The sequence below is a fragment of the Cloeon dipterum genome, chromosome 3, assembly GCF_949628265.1.
Source record: "Cloeon dipterum chromosome 3, ieCloDipt1.1, whole genome shotgun sequence".
Taxonomy (NCBI): Eukaryota; Metazoa; Arthropoda; class Insecta; order Ephemeroptera; family Baetidae; genus Cloeon; species Cloeon dipterum.
Window position 1 is genome coordinate 22,122,645 of NC_088788.1, and position 23,527 is coordinate 22,146,171.

The 23,527-nt window shown below is 42.6% G+C and overlaps 1 protein-coding gene across 2 annotated transcripts in view; it reads right to left on the minus strand.

The window, feature by feature from the left end:
• Positions 1-23,527, minus strand: part of ds (dachsous cadherin-related 1) — a 121,713-nt gene that overhangs the window by 28,191 nt on the left and 69,995 nt on the right. For both annotated transcript variants that reach the window (XM_065486522.1, XM_065486523.1), the window contains 2 exons: positions 9,647-9,827; positions 7,003-7,479 (listed from right to left, as the gene is read on the minus strand). In XM_065486522.1, coding sequence (XP_065342594.1) covers positions 7,003-7,479; positions 9,647-9,827 — 658 coding nt within the window. The remainder of the gene's footprint in view (positions 1-7,002; positions 7,480-9,646; positions 9,828-23,527) is intronic.

Sequence of the window (23,527 nt, forward strand, 5' to 3'; positions counted from 1 at the left end):
GTTAAAGATGGAATGCGCATAGAGTGGTAAATTTTATTTTTATTACAGCGCGATTAACTTTTTTGAATGATCTCTAAAACAGATTGAATAAATTAGCGAATTTTGTTGGAGAAAATGAGCAAGTAGTTCCCATGGAACGATTTGCCCATGTTTGGTAATTGAATATTATTTCCTTTAAAATTTGCACGAGCTCACTTTTGCAAATTGTAATTTGAGACAGGCACCAAGACTGTGTTTGGTGTCGGCTCTCCATCAGTGCTGACCTCGAGCGTAAAAAATTGCACGCCGAAGGGTAATTAGCTGCGATTGTTTCGTTACTCGCTGGCATTTGGCAGCAAAATCAGCCATCTTAATAAAATTCCGGCTGCTGCAAGCAAAAGCCGGCCGGCTCGGCTCGACTCTTGGCCGGGCTGTGGAAGCGAGGCTGGCTGATCTGTGAAGCGATTGGCCGCACTAACGTCTCCTTCTCGTTATTAATTACCATCGCGAGTGTACTTTAACCTGCAATATAACATCATGCCCGCTTTTAATTTTCCCCCAGCACACACAATGCAGCCAGCCAATGCATGATGCGCGTGTATACATACGCTTAACACGTGGAAATTCTTGGTTTTCTCGTCGTGTTAACGTCCACCGAGATCATGCTCTCTTTTTTCGCCGGCTGTTTGATTGTTGCGCCTCGTATTGTTAGGCGCAACAATAACAATGCTGGCGTGTTGTAGCACAAAGAAGTACACGCTCAAAACATTGATGATATTTCTCTTGTCGTTTATTCGTTTTTTCTTTTGCCGAGCAGAGGAAATCCGCGTATAAATATTGAGCCGTTTGCGCAGGCTGTTTAATTTATTTAAACGCGCACGGTGCGGACATTGTGTGCCGGCGCGAGACATAAAGTTATCATCCCGTGAAATACTGCGCCGTGACGTCCGCTCCAGCAGCCGTCCATTGTGTGTGAGAATGTGTACGTTTGTCTCTGTTCGGCGCAAATTGAAACGCGAGGTTTTGAAATTTCATAGGGCTCTTCGTGAGTACCGTCAAGAATGCACACCGCGGGGAATGAATCTCCAGTGTCAGTGTGTGTGTTGTAGGGTAAAGGGTCACAATATTCGTCCAACGCATAAGCGGAGTTGTTTGCCGCAGCCATTCGATTCGCAAAAATTCAAGCATTGCTTTTATCAGAAATGTGTTATGGACCAGAAAAATAAACCTATCGAGAGTATTATTCACACGATTATCAAAAATATAAATCAAAGCAGAGTACATTCTCGACTCTCTTTTCCCAGCCGTAAAATCGCCGTAAATTGCTGCTCCAGATATAGAGATGATAGCAAAATGATTGTAGTGCATACGTCGTACAATCCTCCATGCTGATTTACGCTGATCAAATATAGCGTTCCAGGAACGCGTGTAATTGTGCATTCGAATCATAGCGAGAGCGCACAACCTTTTAATTATTGGAGAAATCCTTCTCATGCAGCATCCAATGGAGCAGCCATAAAAGGGAATTAATTTCTGCATTTCTCAGCTATGTGGGAAATTAATGGCACTACGCGCGACTCTCGATTAATTTCAGAGTCGCTCCAAGGATTACCATTACCTCTTTTTAATTGTAAGTGTTTGCAGATACAAAGCGAACGGTGGATTTTGAGCTGTGCTTTATTTCAACTCGTTAGTAAGTTAGTTAGCTGGAACTATTTTGCGCCGCCGAGCGGAGGAAGGTGGCGTGCATTATAAATTTAATTACCACTCGGTGCTGCAGTGCACTATCGCATCCTTTGAACACAAATCTTGGCGTGCTCCGCAATAAATAACAGACCGGCTAATGCACACTCACACACGTGAATATGTGCGAAGAGGCATTGCACACATACACACACAGCTGCTGCAATTTGAATTCTGTGAATTGGAAACTTGACGGATCAATGAAAGAATTCCTGCACTTTCAAGGATTTACTGTTTGTTAAACCGGTGAGTTGAGCACGCAAACGACTTTTAGATTGGTTTGGAAGGACGTGTGGTGTATGATTTCATCGAGAAATGTGCGGTGGTATTGAATCTAATAAAAATGATAAAACCAGCTTTTTGAGTTGTGCGCATGTGTCTTTGAAAAGCAACTGACGTGCAAGCAATTGAATTTGTCTTCTTACACAGTAGTTGCTTTCTCAAAACTTGATTTTTATCACATAAGTTAAGACTGTCAAGCTTAAGCAGAAACATTAAATAATCGATAAAATTTAAAGATACGATGGAGTATCGAAAAGCAGCTGCAACGCAATTTATATTTTAACACTGGCAACATCAACGTGTAATGAAATTGAATTGATTTTATGTGTATCTTTGTCTCCGCGTTGCTAAACCAAAGAGACGTCGTTGGAATCATTCACCGCATCGCAACCTAACAAATTCCACTTTTGTAAAGAATAAGTCGCTCTATGCATGCAGCCGTTAACGATGATCTATGGGTTAAATGAATCTCAACCGTGCTCGTGTTCTCTGCATTTCGCAATCAATAAATGCGAGCACAATGAGGAGACACAGCCGCCCGATTGCTCAAACAACACAAATCATCTCTAACAAAGAGCTCCGCTGCGGCAGCGCTTCCAATGCGCAAATTGAATAATACGGCAATAAATTACGAATTATGCGGATATGTTTAAGCGGGGCGAACGAAGCCGATTCAGTTTGAGGCAGTCCGATGGCGGGCAATTTATTAAACGACAGGACAGTGATAAAAGATGGTGATAAAGATTGAGCGTGTCTCAGCGCTCTTTTCACGGAGCATCCATCCACACGCAAATGCAGCGAGATGCACTCTGCCGATTGCAATATAACGCGAATATTAAAGCGGAGAGCCGAACCAGTTTTCTCATTACGTGCAGCCCGACGAATGCGAAACACTCGGATCAATTATGTGTATAAACTTTTTCACGGAGAGACGGCGATATGAATCGGTGGCGGCCGATCGCTGCTGCGTTTTTTTTTACGAGAGGACATTCTTGGTTCGCTCACGGGTGGCGGTGCATCTATCTCTGCAATTAGAGAAAGTGTACAGCACATTCAGTTGGTGCAGCACCATGCAGCCGTAGGTGGTCAGGTGTATTACATAATGCCAGTGGTTTCATTGTAAATTACACGAGCTAACCAAAGTAGCTACTACTGATGCTTAATTAACAATTAGTGCTGCGATCATTCAGGCTAATTGAAGAAAATTTCGCTTCCATCTGTTCATTTGAGTGCTCCATTGTTTTAACCAGTAAATTTATCTATATATAATCCAACAAAACAAATGCAATGGCGAATGAAACAGGAATAAGGCATTTCAGCCATGTCAACTCCTCTTATTAAAAACAAAAGCTGTCAACTTGAAGCAGAATAATTATCTTATCTGCGAAACACTGGGACAGGAAAATCTGTTAAAGCAGAGCTAGAAATCCTTCTTATATATATTCAGGGTCCAATAAAAATCTGCTCGATCTCCAAGTCAGATTGGACCGACGGGGCGTTTCCCCCAGCAAAACTCGGTCCCCACACACAAATGAACCGCTAATTAAAACAGATCTCGCGAGCACCAGAGCTGTGTTTGCAGCTCGAAGGGAAGAGTCATCGCGGTTCTCGGCTAAATTCCACGACAGTCTGCTGGTCAAACGAAAACCCAAAACTGCACGGGCCCGATCTAGAGAGAGGGTCAGCGCGAGAGGCGAACAAATAAAAAGAAAGAATCGGCATTGTGTTCGGCGGTGTGCGTTGGCCGCCCCTCGAATTTATTCGTTTTATCTCCTTTGAATAAACCAAACATCCACATAACAGCAATTTATTGCGCTGCTCTCGCAAATAGCGGACCGGCCGCAGAGTTACATTTCTCTCTCTCTCTCTCTCTCTCTCTCTCTCTCTCTCTCTCTCTCTCTCTCTCTCTCTCTCTCTCTCTCTCTCTCTTTCTCCGGCTGCCGTGCAAATTCGCAAAAATCCGCCCGACGGACTCTCGTTCTTTCTTTGCGTGCCGGTGGAATGATGATATCTGCTCGCCGAGCCTTCTTTATTCGCAGCAGTGACGCGAATTTAAACCCGCTGCTGCGTATTTATTCATATGATGATTCCTTAATTCGATAATAATGCTCGCTACTGTGTCTCATTACTGAAAAAATAATTGACGTATCCCGTTACCCGGACTGCTCTTTATTCAAATTACGCCTGAAATTTATCGCAGTGGTCGGGCACAGTCCATTCTTTTCGCCACCGATGCAGTTTGCCCTGCGTCCTCTTCGGACATATGTACATGTATATTTAATTACAAATAACCGACGATGGATAAATCAGCGGCGCCATTTAAATTTAACGACTTCGCCTGAATGCTAATTGCGCAGAATTTATGCCGGCCGTTCAGCATTAACGTTAATAATAATTCATCTTCCGAAATCGTTAGGATTGCGAATTCTGGTCCGACCGTCGCCTGCGTTGACCCGAGAATGCGAGAATCCTGGACAGCATAGGCTGAAGAGCTGCTAAAGGAATTTCCGAACTACAGGACTATCGGCTTTGAACAAGAAATGCAGAAAACGCTTCGATTGGCGGTGGAGAAATTTCATCACACTGATCAAATAGATCATCCTGAATCACGGAGTTGAAAATACGAAAGGGAGTAAAAGATTTATTAATTTTTAACATCTTACTTCTCGTGCTTTGTAATCCAGAAGTCATATAAGGCCGGTTAATGTTAAAAATCAAAAGTGTTAATTCAGGAGACGGTGCAACACGTTCTGCGCCAGAGAAACAAAGTGTCGCCAGCACCGCATCTTCTTGTTTTCTCATGAAGGTGAAATAAATAAAATTAAAAATAAGAGCAGGTCGAGCGGTTCTCAGCGGCAAAGGTTAAAAATGCAAATAAATAAATAAAGTGGCCGTATTCAGCAGCAACAGCAGCGGGAGAAGAAGTCCGCGAGATAAAAGGGACAAGACACACACAAACACACACGCTCACCGGTGTTGCAAGACGCGAAATAATTTATGGCGACTGAAAATATTTATAAAGAGGAGAGTGCATTTGTTATTATTATGCATGCGACCAAGAAAGAGAGAGAGAGAGAGCCTACACTGCGAGCAGCGAGAGATTCCGGTGAGATTGTCGTACTGCATATGCATATGGATGGTGTTTGCAGCATAAAGGAGGAAAACGCGCGCGCGTTCTCGTCGCATTGTATGTGCGGTGTGTGTGCTGCTTTTGCAGGAGTGCATTTCTTTTACAATACATCACGCCCGTTTAGCTCGCTTGTGCATTCACGCAGCCGCGATAAAAGCAGCCACACACAATATTATCGCATTAAGCACAATTTCTCATCACTCCCCCTGATTGTTTGTGTGTTTATTCGCGTTTCTGCATAATCTGCCCGCTGCTGAGTTATTATCAATTATTGTCTCATTACGACTGTGTGTGCCCGATCACGAGGCCGATTAGACGGAAACCTGAGAGGAATCTTAAGTGCAGATTTTGCCTCTGCGCCTTTTCATAGGGGAGGCTGGCGTGATTTATTGTTTAATCAGATGCCCGGCAATGCGCCCACTCGCTTTATAAGACGCACTCAAACTAAAGGTTTTGCAATCTATTAAAAAAATCCAAACTTAAAATTCGTCTGATTTTCCGAGTGAACTCAATCTAGCATCAATTCTGATTTGATCAGACGCGTTTAACGTGAGTTAAAGAGCCTATAAATTTGCAATGTTTTAGATAAGTTAAATGCTACAACTTGGAAATTATATCAAATTATGCTAAATTAAGTGACTTAAAATGTAGCTTTCTGTGTACTATCATTAATGCTTTAGCTGGTAGTGTTTGTTCTGGCAGGTAGAACAGTTTTCTTTTCTATACATAACGCTACTTTGAGGTCTAGTTAGGCGCCAAATTTAATAACAGGAGCGGACAAAGGAGCACCGCTCGTGTGTGTGCTGGCTAGTACTCTCCCACGGGAGTCAAAGACCATGCAGGGGTCGGGCTGCTTCTGCTGCAGAGCAGACGAAATAATTCCACGGTCCACCTCGAGCAACCGAACAGTCTCGGAATCGCAATCGACGAGAGTAATTACAAGTATTTGTCCGCGCGGTGAGCAGCATTGTTTTTAGTGTTGCGCGCGGCTTAATTTGGCATGCTTCCCTGCTCCCAAACAACGCGCTGCCAACCAATAATTTTCTGTCATTAAAAATAATAACTGCTGCTCGGCTTGGCGGAGAAAGAAGATGGAGAGAAAGAGATGGCCGCTGCTGATAATGAGGGACGCACACACTCGCCGCTGATTGGAATTTGGGGTCGTTTGCGCAGATGCCGATTCAATTTGCATCAAGTCAATCAATTTTCGCCACATCCATGGCCCTTCCGTCTCGGCCGCCGGCCCGCGAGAGTTAATGAGCTGGCCGAGTCATAAATTTTCCCGTGAAATCATCTGCCTGACCGATCTCAAAACTTCCCCGAGAGAATATCAAATATTTCAATAGGGAAATCTTACAAAAAAAGATCCAAGATGGTCCAAAAATAATAAATAAAATTTGGGAGGGATGAAGGGAAAATAAAATTTGTCACATGCTTCCTATCAGTTCTCAAAATCAGCCGCGGTGAGCCGGTAATCATTACTGGTCAAAAGGTACAGTTCTGTTTTTGAGGCCCAGAATAGGCCGAGATATAGATACAGAAAAGTAGACGGAAATATTCAAATTTGTAAAACAGGAGGTGATTTGAGTTGACGATTCGCAAGAATTTCCTACAATTTTCCAAATTTGCTTGACATCCCAATCAACTACTATTTCAATCAAACTCAAATAATTTTGCACTTCGTGAGCAAAAAATCACCCTTGTGACAAATTCCTTTTTCTGGTTCTCTCTTGTTTTAATGTACCTTGATTTGATAAAAATCCTTAAAATTTCGAATAATTTATTTAAAAATGTTTAAATATTTTTTCTAAATGCAAAGAACGTCATTCAAGAGAATTTCAAAAGAAAATAAATTAAACTTCACTTACCAGGGTCACTGCTAGTTGCCCTGACGGTTCCAACGACCGTGCTTCTGCTGGCGTCCTCGCGGATGTTCAGGCTGTACCTGGGCTTTTCGAACACCGGCGGCTGTTGTCCAGAAGCAACCACGCTGAGAAAGACCTCGGCGTCAACGGCGGCCCTCAGTCCGGCACCATCGCTCGCCGACACGTTCAGATGGTGCCTGGGCGCGGCGCGGCTCAGGGGCCGGGTGACGAAGATGGCGCCAGATTTGCGGTCCACCCTGAAGAGGCCGTCGTTGTCCGGCTCGGCGGCCACCAAATCGTAATGGACAGTGCCGTAGTGGCCAGAGTCCGGATCGGTGGCGGCAACCACGACGACCGGCGCGTTGCTGGTGCCGCGGTCCTCGCGCAAACTCACGTTGTACTCGCGGGGGTAGAAGGTGGGTCGGTTGTCATTCACGTCGGTCAGTTGGATCTTCACAACGGCTGTCGTGCTCAGACCGCCTAAAACACAAGGGCTCTCGTTAATTGTCTATTCGTTACACTATTTAAAATGTGTTTTTGCTTCCTTTTTTAATTTAAAGATCTGACCTTTTGTATTTAATATTTTCTTACTAGGAATATATAAACAGAATTTGTGCGATTCGTGTTTTTTGTTAATAATATTGTAATGGAGAATAAATAAATAGTTTTGAATATTTTTTTAACAGAATTGATGTCAGGCAAGAGTTTAATTTCGGGTTCAATGCCTTTTGTAGTATTTCCACAAAACATTTCAAGGATTAAGGGAAAAGACGATATTCTAAATTATCGACAGCTATCGTAAATATTCAAGGTGACACTGCTTGACAGGCGCAATTAATGTGAGCAGCGAGAAATGGATTTGGTTCCGAAAACACGATTTCGTGGAAACATTTGTATAGGATAAAAATTACTAATGGTTCCGATTGTGAAAGGACAAATTTGAATTGCATCAGGCGAGCAGGTGTCATTACTCTGTTCCCATAAATCTCCAACGAGAAGCTCTCTAATCTATCTTGAATTCCATCATTAGGGGCATCAGAAGAAGCGGTCGAAATTCTTAGGAAATGCGGAGGGGCCGATCCCGCACGCATGATTTATATGTCAATTGTAGCAGGCGCCAAAGGGTTATAAACGCGGTGAGCGCAAACAATATGTCAAAATGTCGCGCGGCGGTCGCTTTCAAAGGCGAAAGGGTTGGTTCCCAACCTGGCTGAGATTGCCGCCATTAAAATTATAAAAGTCCCAAGACAAATAACACCTCTCCGGATGGTGTGAAGTTAGTTGGCATATTAAAAATACAAGAGAGTAACTTTTAAAGTTGCTCCGAAAGCTGCGCGGCGTGATGATAAAAATAAAGACATCACCGCGTGTAAATGGATGAATAATGTTGTGTTTTATCTCGCGAGATTTCTTCTCTCTCCGACAACATGTCGTCCACGAAAGGACCGGCCGGTCGCGGTGATTCTGGCTCTCAGCACAGCGGTAATTGATGGAAAAGTCCCCTTAATGAGCAGCCATCGCGACCGGAGCATCAGCCCAAGCTATATATTGCGGCCCATACACCCAGCTCAGTCTCTCTATCTCTCGACATTTTTCGCGAAATAACGAGCACCAAATGATTTTTTAACCGGGTATAATCTATGCACGCGGCACGACAATTTGTCGTAAATTATCTAATTGGAGAAATCGGTTTTCATTGGCTCGCGAGACAGGTGGTATAATTAATAGTGCATCGGGAATAATGAGCGCATTAATGCAGCCCAATTGTGAGAGTGAATGCAACGCGCGGCATATTGTTCTTATCCACCGCGAAATCAATTCTCGAGAATCTGATGCTTATCGGCGCACTCTCGTTGCTGGAATTCATTGGAAATGAATAAATCAAGTTCGGAATTCAAATTTCAATGGGAGAGCATTTACTCCACTTAATCTATAATTGGTGTAGATCCTTTCCTGGAGTCGTATGATACGAAATGCATACAAATATTTTTCCATTGTAATTCATTGATCAGTACGGATACCATTATTTGATTTGTGTGAATAAACAATTATTACGCTTAGAACGGATACCATTATTTGATTTGTGTGAATAAACAATTATTACGCTTAGAACCAGAAAACCAGAAAAATTCTGCGATCATTTCTGTGAGAAACATATTTCTCATATTGGTATACCACATAAAATGAGTAGTGAATATAAAATATTTAACGATTATGGTGTAGTTTTACGCACTGACAATAAAGCAATAGTTAATACAAATTTATAATCAAATAAAAGAATGCATTAAATTTTTAATGGTCATAATTTATTATAATTCATTGAATATTCATATTAACCTATTTTTTATTTCCTCACTACTAAAATTGCAATTAAATATATATTTTTTATTTTGTTTTGTGTTTTATCATAGATAATAAGTAAAATAATTTATTGATTAATATAAGTTGACAACGTATCCCCAGCATCTTAAATTTGTTTAAAACAATATTTATTATGATAGAATATTATGGGGTGTGAACCCCATTAATTAATTCGAATAACTAATGTATTCTGCCCTATCAATAAGAGAGATATTAAAACTTATATTCGATAAAGCATTAAATTTAATAATTGCGATGGTCGTTTAAATGAAAAGAGAAAACTTACCTCTGTCGGTGGCGATGACGGGAAACTCATAGACACTCCTGGTCTCAAAGTCCAGGGGCATGGCGATGCAGACCTCTCCGGTTGTGGACTTGACGACAAAGTCCCTCATCTTGCTAGTGCCCTCGCCCATGGTGTAGTTGACCATGGCGTTGACGCCGCAGTCTGGATCAGTCGCTGACACCTGAAACAAAACGAGCAAAACTTTTTAGCATTTGAATTCGTGCGCGTCTGCCAGTGTTATGCTTATCATCGCGTCGGGCCGCAGTTACACGCGTTTTCCCAAAGTCAATAAACCCGGCGGTGAGAAAAGTGGTTTCGGCTGCTGCTGGAAAATGATTTTGTGCCTTTTCTCGCTGGTAAATTGTGTAATTTGGTTAATGGCGGCGACGAAGGTTGTCATTTTTCCTTCATTTATCACGCTTTCTGTCTAGTCACCGCCGAGACTGCCTATGCTCGATGCCATACGATCCAAATGAGATAATGATTAATACTGATGACGATCCCAGCGTTTTGCTCCCCAATCCGGCGAGAAAAACCGGTGGCCGTTTTTGCCCGTGCGACATTGAGCCCGCTGGACCACACACGCGGCTTCCTGCATGCGCGAATGCAAATAGCCGAATGAAAAAATGTATTATAATAATAATGCTGGCGCTCTCAATAAGCAAACATAAATCTGCAACGCGGGCATTCGCACAGGTATCAAATTCAGCGTGCGTACCGCGGCATTGTTTGCGACGCACAAATAAATCTCGCTCTCGAGACGCGAGTGCCTAGCGTGAGTGGTGTGAGAAGGCGGCGTTTCAGTTTTCGAAAATTACTTTCTATCCGAAGAAGCAATTGAAATAAATCATCCGATCAAAACAGCTGAAATTGTTTTGTTGTTTATACTGACTCGCAGTTATTTTCACTCGTTGCATATCGGAGAGCAATTAATTATCATCCTCGCAGCGCTTTCCACACCATCTATCAAAGATACCACGCTGGCAATTTGCAAAATATGATTTTGACAAGCGTGGGCAGAGTGCGAATGGTGAAAAATCGATTGCGATTGTTTGCAAAATGGGCCTATTTTTACAGTTAAGAATGCACTTAATGGCGGACGAAGAAAAATGATCAACCACCACATTAAGCGAGCCGGCGAAAAATGAATTATGGCACGCGGCACCAAAAGGTTTCTCGGCGCAGAAGGGTCAGTTACGGGAGTGGTGTCGATTCTTTATCCAGCACTGCCCTTGCCCTCTCTCTTTCTTTCAAGAGGAAAAGAAAGAAAGATGTACCCAGGGCGTTGATCCCAACACGCCGTGTGTCGATCGGAGAACGCACTTGTGCAAATAATCGATTTGACGAGAGGGTTATCTGGCGCACCACGCACAGGATTTGTCCGCAAAATCTTAGGCCTGGGCCGTTTGTCACAGGATCTGCGTTATCAACGTCTACAAAAGCAAACTTCTTGCCTGTGATGAGCTCCACTTTCTTTTGGGGGATTTAATCAGTTATTTATTTATTACGTCGCTAAAATTACTTAAATTGTAATTAGGTTTCTAAGCTTTCATTTTTTAAAGCTCCATATTTTAATTATATTTAAAGTGAGAAGAAAAGACCAAAACCGTCAACTTTATTGTTGGGGTCGATTGCTGGTGATACAATTTTTGGGTATGTCATGGTCCACAAACAGCCAATAATCGAGTTGAATCTAAATCCATTCTGCCATCGTTAATTTTGGGTTCTTTTCAAATGGATTGCACACCAAAAATTTGTAAAAAAAGCCACGCTATTCATATTTTATATCCCAACCCACCAATCTAAAGGTTAATTTACAACACCATGAAATATATAGAATTGAAATGCAATTTTTTACTGTAGAGCACTATCAAATCGTTGATAACATAGAATTAAATGTGCACAAAGAAACGCAGATTAGTTCGTCCATGCGAGATTTTACGTGCAAAATATCCGTCCTGTCTTAATGACTCAATCGATCACGCTGCGAACTTTGGCCCCTACTGGAACATAAAAAGCTGCTCGCGGTGATAATTTTTTAATTAAATTTTCACCTGCGGCCAGCGAGCGGCGACAGTGGCAGAAAAAGCGCTTGAATTTCCAGTTAAAAACAAAAGGGGGGACGCCTGATGCCTGTTTTTCGCCGGCATTCCTGATTCGAATAACTTTCAGCACTTCTCGGCTGGCAGCGGGCCGTGCTACCTTTTTTATGACGGACGACATTGTTGATGGGCAGCGAGCGAGCGCGGAGGCGGCTGGCTGCGGCTCTCTGCACTTGTCGGAAGCGAAGAATGCCAGCCGAATCAACTGCGCGTCCGCCATGCCATAGGGTCACGACCAGACCAGCGCCGGTCATCTCGTCGGGCCTTAGCGCAACTCCATTAGCATTAGAAGAGCATTTTCCACCGCTTTTTTATGTACGTGCGTGCCCCGGTCGTTCTCGGCGAGCAGACGCGACTTTATGGGATTTTATTGTTCCTCCAGCCTTTCACATGCCAGATGGAATTTGGCGGAGAACTCATTAGGAAATGAGCGAAGAATGGCGCGCTCTTTAAATGGGAATGTTGTGAATGCCTAAATTCAGTTAAGGCAAGGAGGTTAGAGAAGTTCTTTGAATAAAGCGTTACACATAAAAAATTTATGCCTTAGCTGTGGTTAAAAAGTATTCCTTTTTTATTTTTATAATTTTAACTGAAATATAAATTTAATTCTCAATCGTAAAATATCTCACCCCAAAATATACTTCCGATACGATTATTTTTCTGGTGTAAAACAGGATACTAAAACTGTCTTACACAGAATAATTTAGAATTTTTAAATCACAAAAAAATCGAAAAATATAAATGTTGCGAAATCTTTTACGTAATTTGAAACAAACTATCGGCTTGTCAAAACAGGCAAACACGAGTGTTATTTCGTCGATAATTCCGAGAGTAGGACCCTGGCAGTGCCCATGCCCACCAGCTCTTTCTTTATCATTTCCTTCTCCAGCCACTTCACACGTAAAGTCACGTAAGACGGACGACACATCCAAATATATAAAAAGCAAATTGCCGCGGCGGCGGCGGATAAATGCGTCTCGCAGCAACAAGGACAACGCCTAAAATTTTATTCATCTATTTCTTGTTGTTTAAATAAAAAATTTTACTGCATTCAAATGGAGCCATTTTCATACGTGCGGCGATGAGGTGCTAACATTTTTATACGTATCCCTCGCCCGCGTAGGAGATACGGCGCGGAATATTTTATTTGGTGATGAGAGCAGCGAGTTGTTTTTCGCCGCGGCGGCGGCTTCATCTCGAGCCTTAATCCACACAGCACTCACTTCACAGGTGTATATGCATGTACCTATATAAAATAATAATACACACACACACACTCGGCCCGGCGAGAGTAAATAAAATTTATAGATCGGCTTATACAAAGGAATGATCATATTTTATTATTTTATGTGTACGCTGTGTTATGTGCAATGGCCAACAAATTCAGAGACAAGTTACATTATAACCGGCGAATTGAATTTTTTGTCGCGTCGTAAATAATTTCGCGGCCCGGCCTTTTTTGCCAGGAATTTCCTCCGCTCGCTGCCGTGATCGCTCAATTTTCGATAGACTTTTATAAATAAACACACACACACAGACCTCGCGCTTGAATTCGCGAGGAAAGCGTATTTGATCGCTACCTAATATGCGTGTGGCGCTGATTTTTATGGCGACCCGCAGTGCCCTAGAGGTGAGGCGGGCAGCCGCCGAAAGGTGATGGACCACAGCCGCAGTGTCTAGCCGGCCATAAATTGAAACCTTATAGGAAACGCTATACCGCTTTAACAACGTAGAAATGTGATGACAACTCGCAAAGTCCCCTCTGCGTCTACAAAAAACGCTCACGTTTCGCCTGCAAAATTCGATTCTGCGAAAATTCACCCGCTGGATTGAGTTTCTCTAATTAAACGCGCTCAGATTTCATTCAAACTGGCCACCGTGCTAAATTGCAAAGACGGCCGGCCATAAACCGCATTAATTAAACAATATGGCGGCGCCGGCGACGGGTATTTGCATCGAGTGAGGCGTAATTCCAAACTGCCGCTAAATGCGAAATGGTACATTAAAAAGCAGCCATAAAACGAATGAACACGATGTATATAAATGCAAATTTGTTTATTTTTCATCACGAACACCTCTCTCATTTAAGAAAAAACTAAAATTGAAAATCGAAACAGGCAGCTGCTAAATTTTCTCTTCCATGCATAAAAGTTGAAAAATAATTTACAGTCGCTAATGGTCTCTAAAAACAACAATCTGAAAATTTAGAACGCGCACTCGCAACGTTTATCGTTTCGCTCTCTCGGCAAACGCACATACGTACGAGTATTATTTTTCATTGCTGCTGAAATTCGTTCCACATGGGGTAAAGAGCGTTTTTATGGAAGACGCGGAGGTTAATCTCCACGGGAAGTTTTTCACATAACGTCGGGCGTTTAATCCTGTTTTTGCCGGGCGCAGATTAAAAAAGCGCCGAGGAAAAAGAGCTCAAGAAAGCAGAAAGAGCGGTAGCCAAATCGGCCGAGTTCACTCGCCCGCTCAGGTACATATTAATATTTTTGTTATTTATTATTAGAAATGGCCGCGCTGCGCCGGTGGAGCAAAAATTACGACTGCTTTTTGCTGGGATTTCAGCGGGCTCGTAATATTAAAGCCAGCAGTCTTCTTTATGGGCTACGCGAGATGAAATTACATGGGCATTTTTAAATGCTCGCGAACTTTTTACTCTACCACACACAGAGATTCTAACGCAGCGGGGGTTACACGACGGCTGCGTATCACACGCTGATATAAAACCGAACTGTTTTTCTGCCGCTTTATGGGCCGAACCATTTGCATTTGTATGGCCACGTGGAGAGCCAGTCGCACACTGAGAGAAAGAAAGGCGATGGACGTACTGTATTTTATGTGCGATGAAAAAGTTGCACTTCTTCGAACACCACCATCATTAAGCATTATGTGATATGCGCTTTTAATTTCCGCGTCGTAAAATGGAAGGTTGCATAATATCAACAAGCCGGTCGTATGCGGTTTACTAAGCACCCATTTTAATGCAATCCATCTGCATGATGGATTCATTTTTTCAATCGTATGTCATTTTATGAGCAATGAATTACAAATAAAAATAGCAATATGCAAAATAATATTTTTAACAGCGAATTATTCGGCTGTTATTTATAACTGTAAGGAAAGGATGCTGTTTCGAAATAAATAATTAAATTTCTCTAAAAGGTTCTACAACAAAAATAACACTGAATATAAACAATTTAATGGATTATAAATTATACATCAAATTCAGGTTTATAATGTGTGAAAAATCTGAATAGTACAATTAAATTCTTAAGGTAGCACTTAATTCACCAAAGCAAACAAGTTTTGAAAAGTAAAATTATTCAGTCAACCAAGTAGAATAGATAATTGAAATACAGTTCCATGTGGAATCAGTAGCAAAACTTTCCAAACGCTCTTCGAGGACAGGTTTTCAGTGACCGTCGCTGTTAATCCCTCATTGTGAGAGCTCCATTTCAATCGTCGCGACGAGAGTAATCATAGTTCGGCCCTTCATCACAACGGAGTCCCCTTTCGCTCTTTCTCGCGGAGGCACCGTTTCAATGATTAAATGATATTTGCGTCCAGACAGATAGACGTACATTATATCATTAGATATTTAATAATTCTGTCAGCATAAATAGCGGTTGACAGCAAACATGATTGTTTACAAGCTGCCTGGCTCACGCCGCACGCCATGCGCGTTTGACGTTTCCCTTTTGCAGCCTGGTGCACCTGATTAGCTATATATATATATATATATATATATATATATATACTTTATTATTAGCCTGCCATTTCGGATTTTCGTAGCACTCCCAAGTGCAGCGTTTTTGCAGCAAAGATCGAAAGTCAGATCGGCGTGGTTAGCGAGTAGAGGAGAACAAGTTGACGCTTGTTATCGAACACGGGTGCATTATGGAATTAATAGAGGTGCAGGTCTCCGTGGGCAAGTACCAGCGAGAACAACACTTCTTACTTTTTACATTGTGCCGCAACGAATGAGACGCAGTCGTCAATAAATACTTGGCTGCGACGCCGGCGTGCATTTTGCATTCGTTGCGTCTCAATTGAATAGAACAACTTAATGTTACTCTGCTCGCCGCTCATTCTCAGCACACAAAGAAAGATGTGAACTGACTGGAGGTTGCATACTTATGACCATTGATTAAATTGTTTCGTGTCCAGTGCTAGAGTAATGCACGCATCTAATCGCATTTTTATTTAAGAAAAAAAGTGAGTACATCTCTCTGAAATTCATTTGCCAGGTCTGAATCAATTTTCGGAGACATTTTCTGAGTGTTGAAAAATTGCTGGAGTGAGTGACACATGGAGCAAGACGGAGTGCTCAAGTTTCGCACAATCGGGCCAGATTTTGCTCTCGTCCCCAATGAGGGCTTTCGTGCAAATTAGTGCTCGCACTTCCGCCCACACACCTGTGTGCTCGGCAGAAAGGAGCTGAGGCGGCTGTCAGGCAGAGAAGGGGTGTCACCGCGGGGACAAAGTGACAGCCGGCGGATCGGACGCTTTTCAGAGGAGCCGCGAGTGCGATTATTTCGCACGCCTTTGTTGTGCAGCGTGCACTCACACACGTCAAACGCTTCGACGTGTTGTTTGCTCAATTCGCCGACTGCAGGCAGCGAGCCGTCCTAAAAAAGCAGAAATGCTCCTTCGCGCACGAGAGGAGCGATTCGCCGGCCCTGCAGTGGCGGCGGTGGCGCGCATGGACGTGCCAAACATTCAATTTCCCGTGGTGTATAATTACGCGCGACTTATCAGCCAGATACTCATCGAAAATTAATTACAAACGCAGTTTTCTCATCATCAAGTCTCGACCGCTTTCGAAATGTAATTATCATCTTAATCTTTTCCTCGTATCGATGAATTGTTAATTAAAATGGTCCCCTTCTGTCCAAGGGAACCGAATTCACGGCTGCAAAATTCGGCTGTGTCGCGACGCACACGGCCGATCCAAGGACAAGATAAGAATTTTGATCAATTTAATATAATAATCATTCATTATTCCAATATTTGGAATAACTGTTCAAGCAGTTATTCGTCGTTCTTATTTATTCATTTTCTTTGTAATTATATATTTCGTGTTTTCGTATTTCGAATTCAAAACGGATTATATGTTTCTGATTTCTGATATTAGATTTTTAACACATATTTTTCACGCACAGTAAAAAGAGGCTACGGGTTTTCTATTAGAAAAATTTGATTAATTATTAAAAGAATGCAGCAATGTTTACTTTCTTTTGTCTCCTCCAAGGATGTAAATATGCAAATTAGGTCTTAAAATTTGCAATAAAACCAATCGAGCAATAAATAAACTTTTTCAGACTCAAAAACAGATAAATTTTCTCACGAATCAAAAATTGATCAATTGTATGGATTTTTAGACGGTTTGAAGAGTGAATTAAATGTCTTTAAATTCATGTTTCGTGTTCATTTCAACTTCTTGTATTTGACGAATAGGAACTAAAGAGTAGATCATTTAAAATCCACGGCCCTACTTTTTATGTTTCTGAACCAAACTCGTCCTCATTGCCTGAACACATCCAGCATTTTTATTGTTAAAATGCAAGGAATAATAAATTAGATTAGGCAACGACAAATTTTATTTAGGGTGTTTAGGGAAAGCCGTTGAGAATGAGTAGTGTAGTTGTAGTCGGATGAGACAAAAAGCTCTTCGCAGTCACTCTGATGGCGAATCGATTGTTTCTTTTTTGGTGAAGGACGCTCTCATTGTGGTCCGGCTCGAGACCTTTTCAGCCGGTGTTGACAGAATGTGTGATGGATGATGCCTGGGCCGCGCGAGTGAGAGGCGCTCTCTTTCTTTGATCCAGCCTGATAAACGGGCCCATTAGAGGCGCGGACCTCCATCTATCTGTCACAACCACTTGACACTTTTGCCTCGATTTATAATTACGCGCCGGCCGGCAGGCTAATCAGACGGGCCTCGAAATATAAAATCACACGAAACACGCATTTCCATGTGATATGTAAAAAAGCCGTGCCGCGTTTGCCTCAGAGACGAGAGCGTGAGACGGACGCGATCGCGCGGTCCGGCCGTCATCGCACAGGAATTTCCATTTTTCACTCTCGCGTGAAGCTTCTCTTCTTGCTGCGCACCTACCTCGTGATTGCTCTTGCTCATTTAATAAGTGAACGAGTGAGCCAAATGAGCGCAATTACCCTCAAGCAGCTTAATGAACGTGCATTTTTCAGGTCCATTTTTTAACCCAAGGCTACTTGCCGTTTCTTTTGAGAACTTGATTTACTTTGTTTAAAGGAACACCGAATTAAATGTCGAAGTTACGTAATTTGGTAAATTGTTTGGAAGCAGGCTCTTTTCATCATACAATGTTGGGGTGGAAATTAAATTCTTGCACATCTCCTGCGGCTTTCATCTTTCAGTCTCACGAAGTGCTAGAATGAAAAACTGAAATTTTTGCTTTCTTTCGTTGCTGTGGTTAGTTCTGCTTAGATTAAAATAACCACGTTTGAACTTTCCTCTGAACCTGGTGGGAAGGATTATTGTATCCATGCTGTAGGCTTTGGCATAAGTGATGGATCTACATATAGCCAAAAGCCGCGCGTATATCTCTTGTTTCTCCTGCGCAGATAAAAATAATTACACCAGCGCGGCTGATAAGTAATTAATCTTGTTATTGTGCTCGCCATGGGTGTATACGCTCCGTGTGTCAATCAAAAAATATAAATGAACGCTCCGCTGACCAATTTGCATTCATTAGATAATGAGGGCCATTAAACACCGAAAAATAATAATGGCGAGAGCGACTGGAAAGTGTCACATGTTCAGCTGGCTGGCTGGCTTGGTTGGCTGACGTCGACACAGCTAGCGAGTTAATGAGTTTTTTAAATAAAAATACATCTTGGGACAAGTCGGCCACACCTCACTCCGCCGACTTAAGCGAGAGAAGAAAGAAAAGCGGCGGCAGAATCGGAAATGTTCCAACAAATTCGTATTATTTACGCGGGGCCAGGCAGCGGCGACGCTCACACGTGCATATTCTCTAATTCGCAGCACTCGCAATAAAAAGTACGAGTTAATTGCCGTGCCAATCGGGTCGGCTATAATAATTTCGGCCTATGTGGTCCGCAAATAAATAAATAAGTATGTACACAGGCGCATACATGACATAGGGCCGAAAATAATAAAGATGCTGGCAACACTATTAGCCATAATATAGTAGCCGTTAATGAACAAAACTACACGTAGCAGCAGCACCTGACGGACACACCTCGCGTCTATGCAAATAGGGCCGAACTTTATTTTATCGGCCCGCAGCAGCAGCAGCAACAGCAGCAGCAGCAGCGGATCAAAAAAATGCGAGCCGATTTTATGGACGCGCGCGACGTCAGCACCTTGCCGGCTAATAAGATCGAATTCGCTCGCACAAACTTTATCGCGCAAGTGGAAATGTAACAACTTTATACACACAACGCGTATTAATGGGACAGGCCTTTTTGGTGGCACAAACATTCACATTCGGAGGTGTTAAAAGGAGGGATGAGCGAGAGCGTTTTCATGTGTCAGAAGGCACAATAATAAAAAAGCGGAATATTTTAATAATCCGGCGGCAGCGGCGTCGGCTGAGCAGCAACAGCAGCCCGCCTCACACGCTCGCATTCTGGCCGCCGAAGAGTCAGTGGCGCATGAAAATCCCGAGATGTTATCAGCCGACCTGGTGCGGGGAATCGAAATTCGCGCCACGCACTTGACCAGAGCTATTAGAGTGATGCGTGGTGCTGGAAAGGAGGTGTTCGAAGGAAGTATACCTTTGTTCTCTGCTGCTGGGATTTCCCAGCACTCCTGCGTTTTTTCATTTTCGAGACAATTTTTGATGCGCGACCCTATCAAAGAGAAACAGTTTTTGCTGATTTTCTCGATCGCCACTTTTTGCTCTCAAGTATCACGCGTTTACTGGAATTTTACAGCGTTTCACATGTTTTCGCTATCATCCAATTTGGATCCTGCGCAGCTGGTAAAAAAGTTGATTTGATTGATCAACAAAATAAAAACCAATATTGACTGGGTTGAAAAAAATATTTCAAAAATTATTCAAACAAAACAAGCAAATATCTCTGCTTTAATTTCCGTGCGATTTAATGCGACACGAAAGGCTAGAAGAATCCTCCCCATTATATGCCTTCACGCTCCCCTCCGCGCGTTTGGTCATACCTGTTACTTACGCACCAACATGCACATAATTGTTGCGACCCACGTACGAAAGAAAATTGTTAACAGCACACCAAGCCGGCTATCGAGGGAATAAAAATTGCCACGTCACTTCTTTCATTATGGCTGGCTACCTCAAGAAATACCTGCCTGCCTGAGTGCTCACCAAAAATAAAAGTTTAAACTTTCGGGACGCTCTCCGCAGCAGCAGCGGCGGCAGCAGGTTCGTTTTTCGGCTCGCGTGTAATGTAATTCAACCCCAGAGAGTGTAAAAGCAATATTTCTCAAAGTTATTAACTCGCGCTGACCGCGGTAGGAGGTGGAGGAGGGGCAAAAACTGACAGTTTTTTGCCATTATTAATAGCGCTCAGGGTTAATTAACATATTTTTGTTCCTCGTGATTTCGTCCGTGGCGGTATGAAGAATCGTTTGCCGACGAGTTTGGCTTTTCCTCAGCGTCACGACCACAGTCATTAGGCGATTTTCCACCCCCGAGCGCGCCAGCCCACCCGCCCGAGATTAAAAAGGGTGGCGGGGAACAAAAGCGGCTGGCTGGAGATGTGAACGCCAGATTGTAAACGAGATTAGCCGGCGAGCCACACGCAAACGCACGCACGCCTCTTGGCTTTTCAATTGAATTGGTTGAGGCTTCTTCAGATTGTCAATGGGGATGAAAAATGGGCCTTTGCATACAATGACTGAGCTGCGTCGTGATAAGGATTAAGGGTGGCGCTCAGAGACACTATTTGGTTTCTCCTTTTGAGACTGGATTGTGCCTAGTCATTTTTTTTCTTATGTAAGTCCCTTGTGATAGAAAACGGGAATAACACTTTACTGGCTTGTATATATATTCCAGCCTTTTCAGGAAATGTGCCCATATTGAAAAAGTAGCAGCCATTTGTGTACAGTTTCAGGTTTAAATTGCAAACGAGTTTGAAGGACACCAGTGCGCAATAAAACAATTTAAAAGGAGCATAAAGGGAAAGAGATGCAATTAATACCGATTTCTCACATTCGACTGAATTACCCGTCCAGACCTCTTCTCCAGCGTCTGACATTCGTTAACACTCCTTACAACACTCAAAATTTCGCAACGCAACCGGCATGTGAGCAGTGCGAGTGCAATTGAATAAATATTGATTACCACTCAACATATACAGAGTCATTTTCGCATGCTGCAGACACGATATCATTTTCGCCAGACCGAGGCATGCGTGCATGTAAAGCAGCAACGCGCGAGAGATAAAAAGTGCAGTTAACGATTGCTTGCGGTCTTTTATTTCTCTCGGCACAATGATAAGCACAATTCGTCGGTTGTGATGATCGGTATCAACGGCTTGTCCTATTCAGGTGCAAATAATAAAAATGAGCAGCCTTCTCGCGGCTCTCCTCTCGGTCGTGGCGGAACTCTGCGATATGATTGACACCATTCAATTAATAGCTAACGGTAATTCCGTCACTAGGCTATTTTAACAAATTTGGTCATATGTGTTTAATCGTAAACACATCGCATACCGATTTGGCAGCTTTGATGAATTCATTAAATAAATCTGGACGCTTGGAAATTCTTTTGGACCTACGTTACGGACGCACCTTCCCAGCATTATTTCGAAGAGCCATACTAGTGTTTAGTCACGAGTTTCGTTAACTGCGTAAAAATACACGAAAAATTATTAATTGCAATATTATTGTGATCCAATAAAAATGTAAGCTACTACAGCCAGAGCATTAAAGACGCATTTATGCAAAGTACAGCTACCATAAATATTGAAAGTTAGCACAGCAAAGAAGTAAATTGCTGACCATGAAAACTTTTGAGCTTGCTGTCAAATTAAAATTTCTTTCGCGCAGCTCGTTTTGCATAAAATGCGTGCACTTCGCGCCGAAAGCGTCCGCAGGCGACGAAGCGATACAGCACTCATTGCTCACATATATACATTGTAAAATTCTGGTGCGGCGGGGAGCAACAATAATGTTTATTGAAGTCGTAAGTGGTGGTTAAAGTAAAGACGGCAGTAACCTAAGGACACATTTGCATGATTGCACCGCGGCTCCAAATTATTATCCGCCACGCATGTATCATTGCAGTGCTGCGAGCTAATCGTGCTGCTGTAAATATTGAATTTGCGCGCCGACGAGTATGTACCAAATCGATGTTACTTTGTTGCGAGGATGTTTAGACGTGCGGGAGAGATCGAAAGGAACGGGCTCCTCTTATTTCCAGAGAGCAAACACGTGCCAATTTTTACACTCGCTGCGGGAGACGTGGTAGAACATGCGGATCGCATGATGATCAGTCTCTTTTCGGACGGCCCGTGCGTGGATTATTCAAATGAATTTATCAGTGGCAATTCTCATACGAAAAACTCGTCTAGGAGTGAGCTCGCGAATGCTGATTCAACCGTAAGAATCTCCATACTGAGTCACGACACACACTCACACCGACCCAAATTCTGGGAAATTTTCTCAAAACCATCTGTTCTGACGGGGTTCGTTTCAAGGAAAATCTGTACTTGATTAAAATAATTGAAGCGTACATGCATGAACTACAAACATTTATTCCTCGTGAATGTGACGCGAAAATCTGCCTCATGCATTGCCTGAATCGAAATGAAAATGCGACTATTAAGAGAGTGAGAAATACACGCTCATGGAGTTATTTAAACTAAGAAAATAATTGAACATCAGGAAACACGAAAGTCTGTGTTACGGGATTTTGTTTTGCAAGTAAATTGAAGATACCTGATTGGGAGAACCCAAATAGTTGCTGTCCAGGACGAGGACGTGGAAGATAATTATTAACTCCATTTTTTATTTTGTTTTTTGCCACCCAACCTGGTTTTAAATCCGTAACGAGTTAATTTATATCCCTAGTTTAGAGAGTGAGAAATCCCGTTCCATGGCAAAGTTAACTGAATTTTCACTACGAAAAGATTATTTATTAGTTGTTTTCTACAATTTGGATTTAAAATTTCTACACGTTCTCGATCACCAGCAGCGATTTCCTATTCGGGCTGATTCCTTTCTTGGCAACCGTGACACGGTGGGTAATTAATCGGCAATTTGGTCCAGCAAGGTCTGCCTCGCAGTGGTGTAACAGCAATTCGTCGTTTTTCCCTTCTTACGCGGTAAATTTTCCATCTCATTTTTCAGACGAGCCAGTCAGTTAGTCGCTGCGGGAGTGTATACGTATACATGCATTCATACAATCAAACATGAAGTGAGAAATGCAGCTGCATCATTAATTAGCACAGCGTGTCCGTCCATTTGCTAGCCGACCCTGAGCACTGCATTAAGAGAGCACTTGATGCTGGATGTATCGCGCGTTGTTCACACTTCTGTGAAAAGCGTCGAGTTTTATTTTATTTAGAGAAATTATACATGCTAAGTGCTAGCGTATACAGAACGCGCGGCGGCCGCAGCCGAGCGGTGAAAAAGCCGCTTTTGCCAGTTGTGTAATTCACTTTGCCATACACGAGTGACTGATACGCCACGAATTGGCGTTGCTCAAAGAAACTGCTTTGGTTTGGGAATAAACACGAACCTTTAAAGAGTCATAACAGCAAACAAGTAACCTGAGACTTA